Below are 9541 nucleotides of genomic sequence, written 5' to 3'. Positions count from 1 at the left end.
CTACTTCCGTAGTGATACTGCCTCGGAAACCCAAGGAGGGGTCGCTATGAGTCGGGGCCGACTCGATGGCACATAACAACAACAACAACAAAGCAGGTAAGTCATATATATGCACGTTAAAGTTTGAAAAGCACAAACTGAATTGAGGCTTTCTCAAACTTTGGTGTCCCTGTGGTATTTGTTAAAATGTAGGTTCCTGGGCTTCCCATAGCTACTGAATCAGATTGTGTGGAGAAAAGCCCAGGGTATCTGTATTTAAAAAACTCCCCCATGTGATTCTTATTCTAGTAGAGTTTGAGAAGGGTCAATTTAGTTCATCCTCCTTACTTTAGAAAGGAGGAAACAGAGATGCATGGAGGTCAAGGAGTGTGGTCCAGGTTGATCATTAGCAGCAAAAAACATCTACGGTGTAAGTGAGTAAGGATTAAACACTGGATTTAAAAGACCTGAGCTCCAGTTCTTCTCTTTCTTAGGAAGTTGGACAAACCTCTTAACCTCTTAAACTTAGTTTTCCATTTGTAAGAACTGTCTAGAGCAGACTGCATGTTGAAGGAATTATAAATGTACTAAATGATATAGTATTCCCCATGATGAGACTTGGGAGCTCTGGTAGCATAGTGCCTAAAGCACTTGCCTGCTAACCAGACGGCTGGCGGTTCAAACCCACCAGCCACTCCTCGGAAGAAAGGTTGGGCAATCCTACTTCCGTAGTGATACTGCCTCGGAAACCCAAGGAGGGGTCGCTATGAGTCGGGGTCGACTCGACGGCAAACAACAACAACAACAACAACAAATGATATGTAAAACCTTGCTGTAAACTCTTATTCAGCACAGATATATAAGGCTTTCTGATTCATTAATCATTTGAAGAGGTAACCTATGTACATGGTAAAAAATTTTTGAACAACATAAAAAAGTGAGCCTCCTTTCCTCTCATCTTCCCAGGTTCGTGTGTATTTTTTCAGAAACAGTCTCTGCATAATCAAAGCATTTTAATTCACAGCATATGAAGGACTAGAATCCAGTTCCTTGAGTCCTTGTGCAGTAAGAAGGGGGAGAGAGAAAAATTACTTGTAGACATATTGACCTCATGTACTGAAGCTCTGAGAGACTAAGTGACTTCTCAAAAGCCACATTCTGTATTCTGGCTGTATTCTGGGCAGAGACCTCTTGAGGAGATGTGGTAATGGATTTGGTTTCAACATTCTCCTCCAGTCCTCCATGGCCCCTCCTGGTTTTCTGAATGAGAATCAGGGAAACTTGAAGGGACCGTTCTGGGTCTGTCCCCTGATGAGACATTTATGAGGACTCTGCTTATTCTCTGTGGGCTATCATCACCCTCCCCCCACACAACACACACACACACACTAAAGAGAGCTTTGAACACTTATCACCTCCTCCCTAGGCCCTCTTCACCCCATGGCCCGGACCACCCCTATCAGGTAGGTCCAAGAGGTTAATAGCACATTGACTTTGGCAGCTGCCACCTAAGCTTTTCTTAAAAATAAAATAAAGCTACCTCATAGCAACAAAGACTAATCAGCAGAAAGTAAAGAAATAAATTAACTCAGAATTAAGACAAATAAAATCAGCCACTGATATATTGCTTTTAAATAAATAGGTTATTACTTTCATGTGCAATTACGAAAATTACTAAAACCAAATTCACTGCCATCGAGTCAATTCTGACTCATAGAGACCTCCATTGGATTCCTGAGGCTGAAATCTTTACAGAAGCAGGTCACCCCATCTTCCCTCCACAGAGCAGCTGGTGGGTTTAAACTGCTGACCTTCTGGTTATCAGCCAAATAGCTTTCCACTATGCCACCAGAGTTCCTCGCAATTACTAAAGACAACACAAATGTCTGTTCCATCTATTGTCCTTTATTTGTGTGCTAATCCAATAAAGCTGTAATTTCTGGATGTTCTTGGCAAGATCCCTACTCAAGCTTCATCACCACTTTCTGCCCTGAAACTATGAAGCTTAATCCCATTAAGCCTTTATCTCTGTTGACTTCCCTAGAGCTCAGGTCATCCCTTATCCTCTGCACTCTAATCCCCTGTAAAGCTCTGCCCACAACCCTCCCCTGCCTGAAGCCCTTTTACACACCCTTAGGCTTCATGGTAAATATTCAGCAAAGTCTGTCATTCCTCAGCCTCTTCTTTGATTGAGCCCTTTACCTGTTTAGGAGTTCTGGTGGCATAGTGCCTAAAACATTTGATTGCTAATTAGAAGGCTGGCGGTTCAAACCCAGCAGCCACTCCTTGGAAGGAAGACTGGGCAATCTACTTCTGGTGTGATACCAGCTCAGACAACCAAGGAGGGATTGCTGAGTTGGGATCCAATTCAATGCAGTGCGTTTGGTTTTGATTCACCTTTTGGCTCTATCTGAAACCTAGCTCTCCCTGAGGTCACTGCATCCCCTATACCTTTCAAGAGGTGAATGCTAAAAAGAAAAATAAAAAAAAGAGGTGAATGCTTCCTCTCCCATTCCCACCAGTTCTGGAGGTTGGGAGAAACTCTGATTTGTAGATTTTGCCAATTTCTCTAGTGTAAAAACTGTCATTGTGGCTGATTTCAAGGTACCACTGTGATGTCAATGAAAGTGGATGTGGGAAGACATATTTGGCTGTGTTAGCCAGTTCCAGCATCCCACCGCACACGACCCTCATTCCACTAGGCCTGCAGATGGGCAGGCATTGACTTGGGCCACTTCCAGACAAGACTCCTTCCTTAGTAGTCCCCAGCTTTAAATATCATCCTATCATTCCCCTAACTGACTCCTCTTGTAGCTATGTTCTGCCCATTACCACCCTCTCCAACATTGTTGTTGTTGTTGTTATGTGCCGTCGAGTCAGACCTGACTCATAGCGACCCCTCCTTGGGTTTCCGAGGCAGTATCACTACGGAAGTAGGATTGCCCAACCTTCCTTCCGAGGAGTGGCTAGTGGGTTTGAACCGCCAGCCGTCTGGTTAGCAGTCAAGTGCCTTAGCCACTATGCTACCAGAGCTCCCTCTCCAACATTAGTCTGTCATAATTCTTCATGATTTTTATTAAGTACATAAATGTCTCTTCTCATGATTTTTATTAACTACATAAGACACATAAATGTCTCTTCCAACATACTGGCCTCTTGGTTCCTTGCCCTCCTGTCTTCCAATTACCTTCCCCTGATCCTACCTCTTCTACCCCTTCCCATTGTCATACTCTAGACCTTTTCATTACCGAGAGCTGCAATCTCTCCATAATTTCAATTTCCAGCATCCCTTTTTCTAAGCAAAACCTCCTGTCTTCCTAACCCTAACAAACTCTTGATCCTCTAGGAACCTACTGATCTTACTAACCCATTGATTAATGATTGATAATAAAGGAACAAAGTAATGATTCATTGATCTTACTTTCTTTTCACTGATCCTCATCCTCTTCATTTCCTCACTCCGTCCTGGACACCTTAAATCCCACGGACCAACGTAAATTATGCTCGCTCTTTTGGCCTGCTCTGGATTTACTGTTAAATCAAATTCTCTGTCTAATCTGGACCTAACCTCTGTAAACTGATGGGAATCACTTCAAGGTCATGACCTTTAACCTTAAGTGGGCCCTCAATGTGGAGCATACTATATTTGCCTAATCCATTTTCTCTTTACAGCTCTTGTAGAAACTTTTCAAGCTTTTACCTCTCTCCCTCCCCAAACCTCCTGCCCACTCTTACTCTCAGCTTATGACTTATCTCACTGAGGAAATATGCAGTGGGAAGAGAGCTGCCACAAGCTCCCACCGTATCTTCCACCCTCAACTGTACCCACATGCTCTGCCACCCCCTCCACCTTATTATTACTATGGATGAACTATTTATGCTCCTCCATGAGGCCAACCCTCTATTGGAACACTAGATCACATCTCCTTCTGCCTGCCCAAGGCCATCAACAATAGCAATTCTCATTTCTCCTACATCACATTTTTTCTCTCAACTGGATTATCCCTGAGTATTATTTATTACATCTAAAAATATTCTTTCACATCATCCCAGTTTTTTCTCTTTTTCTACTGCTGTGCTCTTCTTTATACCGAACTTATGAGAATTTTCCGTTGTGATTGTCATCAATTTTTTTCCTCCCACTTTAATAAAGGTTTTGGCACCAGCCCTCCACTGAAATTGCTTTTATTAAGATTCCCAATGACTTTTATATTACTAAGTCCAAGGGTCAGTTGTCAGTCTTATTAGCAGCAGTTAATACAGTTGATTAGGACACTACACTGTCTTGATTTTCATCCTGCCTCCTGGATCATGTTTTCTCAATCTACTTTGCTAGTTCTTTCTCTTCTTCTTAGTCTCTTAACATTGGCTGAGCTTTGGACTTCTCTTTCTGTCTACACTCACACCCTTGATCTCATCAAACCTCAGTAGCACAAGGTGATGGTGGTAGGCTGACATTAATTAACCGAGGTGTCAAATCAGCTTTGAAAGGTTAATAGAAGGAGTTAGAGCTACTTTTAAAATTAGTTTTCTGAATTTAAAAAGAAGGAGCTCTGGTAGCATAATGCCTAAGGCACTTGACTGCTAACCAGAAGGCTGGCGGGTCAAACCCACCAGCCACTCCTCAGAAGGAAGATGGGCAATCTACTTCTGTAGTGATACTGCCTTGGAAACCCAAGGAGGGGTCATTATGAGTCGGGTCCAACTTGACGGCATATTACAACAACAGCAACAATTTAAAAAGAGAGTAGTTTTCTTTCTTTCCGAGCTGGTATGACTCTTTTGTTCCTTTACTGGTTAAGATGTTTAGGATACATTGATAAGTTGAAATTGGATTTGTAAACCAGGGTGTGTGTGTCTGTTTATCCCTTTTTTACCTCATCTTAACTGAAACAACAGAAACCTGAGAAAAACATTTCTTGATGGCCCAGTCATGAGTCTAGGAGTGATGACTTCTTACCTCTTCAAAAGGTGGTTAGAAGGGATTAGCCCGGCACAGGTACCAAGGTCTGAGATTCTCCGGGCCTGCCACCAGAGGGCATCATTCTGGTCCACAATCTGAAGAATGTCTCCCTTCTGGAAAGGCAACCCAGCATCTACACAGGGAATGGAGGGATCCTCCTGGGGCCAGTACTCAGTCATGGCACGAACGTACACCTGGCAGCAGGTACATAATGGTGCCATCAGAAGAATGCTTGTCCACTGGCTGTCAAGACTTACAACCATTTCCCCCACTTCTCTATCTCCTGCTGCTATCTTTCCTCTCCACCCTCACTGAAAAAGAGAATATGCCTCTGAACTGAGTCTAAGGGCCATGAAAAAAGGTGACTTAGGGAACAGAATCTCTTAGCTCTGAGATTATGTCAAATTTTCAGTTTTTGATGCTGCTCCTTGACTTCTTGGTACTCCCAACTCTTTTTATCACATTTACTTACTTATTTTGCTTCTCATGTCATTAATATTAAACAAATCATACAACATCATATTGAGCAAGTGTTCAACACATTATAGAAGATAGTACCATGATATACAGTATTTAGTCAGTTACTGTTATTGTTGTTTGGAAGGTTTCTAGGTGGTGCAAATTGTTTGCACTTGACTGCTACCTAAAGGTTGGGTTTGAACCCATCTGGCAGTACTGTGGAAGAAAAGCCCTGGAAATCTTTCTGTTAAGATGAGAGCCAAGAAAACCCTCTGGAGCAGTTGTACTATGTAACACATGGGGTTGTCATCAGTCAGAATTGACTCAATGGCAACTAACAACAACATGGTTGTTATTTTGGGGATTTACTGTATGTGAGTATGAAGGCTCAACAAATTCTTACCATCTTCTGGCTATTAACAGGAGGGTCAGAAACTGGAACCACCTTGAACATGATTGTGCCACAAGACATGGTCTGGAAAATGTCAAAGGAAGAGATGATCAGTTGCAGAGTTACTGGGACTCAGCAGATAAAGTTGTAACTGAGTAGGTCCAGGTCTAATGGTAACATCTCCCCTAGGTACTTTCATAGGATTCAACAGCGAACGGGGACTAGACAGCAGTTTAGCTCCCTTTCTGCCCTGCTATGGGGCTACAGGGCCATAGGTCTACTTAAACCCACACTGAGGCCTGGCCTCTCTCAGGGACCCTCCATCTCACTACCACCAGGAACACCCTACCCAGGCATTGTCTTCTTCCCACAGCCCTGGAGAGGAGATGAGTTCTCTGTGTGACATCCACTCCTCACACCCTCACTAAGTAAGCTTTTCTTGAGCACCTATTTGCCAAGCCCTATGTCAGGCATTGGAGATCCAGAGGTTAACAAGACCTAGTTCTCACTCAGGAAGTTCATAATGCCACTGTTCTGGCAACTCTAGAAGGGCTGAGATGGAGGTATTTGTGTTTGGGATTTATAGTACTTTAAGCTTCCCTTGCAGCACTTTGCATATTATGTAGAATCTTGCAAGAGTGGCTTATTTAGGTGCTTTGTATACTCCTTATAGCACCACTCCTCACCTCAGTTCCAGAGCCCCAGGAACTTGTTTGAGAATCACTCATCTGTATTAAGGATAGTGCCTAAGGCACTTGACTGCTAACCAGAAGGCTGGTGGTTCAAACCCACCAGCCACTCCTCAGAAGGAAGGTTGGACAATCTACTTCTGTAGTGATCCTGCCTTGGAAACCCAAGGAGGGGATGCTATGAGTCATATCTGACTCAATGGCAAAACATAACAACAACAACGTCTATATTGATATATAGTAATCAACTTCAGGCACCATACTTGAGGTGTGTATGGGGGGAGATGGGCAAGGCCATATTGCTATGACTATTGGCAGCTAAACTGTGATTTAGGGAGTGGCTGGAGGGTTGGGAATGAGGACCTAAAAGACCAAAGGCCCTCATAGTCAGCTCATAAATCTCCAGCTCCAGTCACCAAAGGAGAGTGGCAAAGCTAGTAGTGAGGGCCTCCTCCTTCCCCTACACTACTCTCTGGTGACTTCTTTCCTCCCCACAACTTGCTCTCATGGAGGATGTAAAGCAGGTTTCAGTTGTACAAAAATTTTAGAAGAGTAGGGTGTGGTTTTAAGTCCCTGAATGGTGCAAATGGTAACATGCTTGTCTGCTAACCAAAGGCTGGGGATTTGAGTTTATCCAGAGGTGTCTTAGTAGAAAAGTTTGGTGTCTGCTTCCAAAAAATCAGCCATTGAAAGCCCTGGGAAGTGCACTTCTACTCTGATACTGATATGGTCGCCATGAGTCTGAGTCAACTTGACAGCAAAGAGAAAGGTGTGGTTTGCTGCAGTTTAGAGTCTCCTATAATGCCTTACTCTGCCCACCTTATGTTTCATTTCCAATGGAGCAACACAGGTGATGAGGGTACTGATCTTGGGGGCCTGTCAGTCTTCCTGGGGCTGAAAGAACAGATTGGGAAGGGAAGCCTCTCAGCAGGGCCAGAATGGCTGGGGGAAGGAGGGAAGTGGAGGAGGACAAGATCCCAGGGCCTGGAGAGAGGTCTTTGTCAAGAGACACCAAAGGTCCCCTCACATTACAGTGTACACTCCATGGGCTTAATAGGCCCAATTCAACCTTTGCTTTTGACTAAGTCATGAACAAAAATGCAAAGAGAAGGCTGTTACCAGAATATGGATCACTTGCTCAGGGTCTAGTCCTTCAACTGAAACTCCATTTACTTCTACCAGTTTGTCTCCAGCATATAACAACCCTAGGCAAACATGAACATAAAATAAAGAAGGGTACAGAGAAACAGGTGAAATGTAGAATTAGCTGTCCCAATAGCTATTTAACAAACTCACTAACCCATGCGTGCTCCAAAATTTATAATCTACTATGAAGGAATAATCAGAAGTGCATGAGAGTTCTATTTTCTACCTCTTTGCCGACATTTGGTATTCATTAATGGTAATATTTTTATGCTTGCTAATCTGACGTTGTAAAATGGAACCAGAACACTGGTAAGAAGACAGTACTAAAAATAAAGATGTCAGAGTCATGAGTAAGTAAGTGAAAGGGGGTAGAAAGAGGGATTTTCCATATTTAGAGAAACTTAGGAATGTGGACTACTCTGACAAATATAAGGCAAAACAGTGAAGCTGTAAGAGAGGTGAGATGAGTAGGAGGATGCTGTCTTAGAATGGAAATCAAAGGTGATGAATATCTCAAAAAGAATATGATCAACACATATTATAGAGCTAACAGGGGACAACGTTAGGATAATTTCTTAGCCACAGCCAAGCACCTTAAGGCAGTGAGTTGCTAGGCCTGGAGGCTTGGGACCGTGGTCACAGGGGACACCAAGCTCAATTGTCACAACATAGTATAAACTAAAACACTGTTCTACATCCTGCTTTGGTGAATAGCGACTGGGGTCTTAAAAACTTGTGAGTGGCCATCTAAGATGCAACTATTGGTCTCTCCTCATCTGGAGCAAAAAAGACCAAGGAAAATCAAAGATGCGTGGAAACAATTAGTCCAAGGGACTGATGGACCATGGGAACCTCATCCTACATGACACTGAGACCAGAAAACTTACATGGTGCCTATGTCAGTTAGTTGGAAAGGGATCACAATTGGAGATACTGGTGGTGTAGTGCCTAAGGCATTTGATTGCTAACCAGAAGGCTGGCAGCTCAAACCCACCAGTCACTCTTTGGAAGGAAGATTGTGCAATCTACCTCCATAGAGATACCGTCTTGGAAACCCAAGGAGGGGCTGCTATGAGTCGAATCAACTCGAAGGCAATGAGTTTGTTTGTTTGTTTGTTTTATAGAGGGGAGAAAAATGTAGAACAAAATTAAAAAACATAAAAAAGACCAGGATTACTGGTCAGATAGAGACTGGTGAAACCCCCAAGACTATGGTCCCTAGTTACCCTTCAGGCCCAGAATTGGACTCATTCCCTTGGCTTAACTCTCAGGAAAACAATAGACAGGGCTAGGAACTGAACAAGTACACCAAGGAGATGCACTCCTTAGAAAAATGAAGGAAATCAGAGGGGCAGCATTTGCACAGGGAGAAAGGTAGGGATGTAGGAATTCATAGGTAAGAAGGACACAAGGAAAGGGTAACCCCAGGGAAGAGCTAGTGGAAGAGAGCTGTTACATTGTAGGGATTGTAATCAGTGTCATGAAATGAAATGTATATGAACTGTTGAATGGAAAATGAATCTGCTCTGTAAAATTTCACCCAAATTACAATAAAAAGTTTGTAATATAGAGAGAGTGACTAAGATATCTGACTGCTAACTAGAATGTCATTGGTTTAAACTCACCAGCCACTCCGCAGAAGCAAGACTGGAAAATCTACTTCTGTAAAGATTGACCACCTTGGAAACCCAATTGGGGTCACTATGAGTCAGAATCGACTTGATGGCAGCGGATTTGGTTTTTTTGGTTTATATATCATCATGCTGTAAATTGTTGTTGTTGTTGTTATGTGCCGTCGAGTCAGACCTGACTCATAGGGACCCCTCCTTGGGTTTCCAAGGCAGTATCACTACGGAAGTAGATTGCCCCATCTTCCTTCCGCGGAGTGGCTGATCATATGCTACCTCCTAAAAT

The 9541-nt window shown here is 43.2% G+C and overlaps 1 protein-coding gene across 1 annotated transcript in view; it reads right to left on the bottom strand.

Moving 5' to 3' along the window:
* MPP4 (membrane palmitoylated protein 4) overlaps positions 1-9541 on the bottom strand; it is a 42723-nt gene that overhangs the window by 21150 nt on the left and 12032 nt on the right. The window contains exons 7-9 of the mRNA XM_007935128.1: positions 7601-7686; positions 5805-5876; positions 4940-5136 (exon numbers count right to left, since the gene is read on the bottom strand). Coding sequence (XP_007933319.1) covers positions 4940-5136; positions 5805-5876; positions 7601-7686 — 355 coding nt within the window. The remainder of the gene's footprint in view (positions 1-4939; positions 5137-5804; positions 5877-7600; positions 7687-9541) is intronic.

The sequence above is a fragment of the Orycteropus afer genome, unplaced genomic scaffold (genome assembly GCF_000298275.1).
Source record: "Orycteropus afer afer isolate SDZICR_OR568_19922 unplaced genomic scaffold, OryAfe1.0 scaffold00002, whole genome shotgun sequence".
NCBI classification, from domain to species: domain Eukaryota; kingdom Metazoa; phylum Chordata; class Mammalia; order Tubulidentata; family Orycteropodidae; genus Orycteropus; species Orycteropus afer.
The sequence above is the reverse complement of the archived record's forward strand: the minus strand, read 5'-3'. Positions and strand labels throughout refer to the sequence as shown.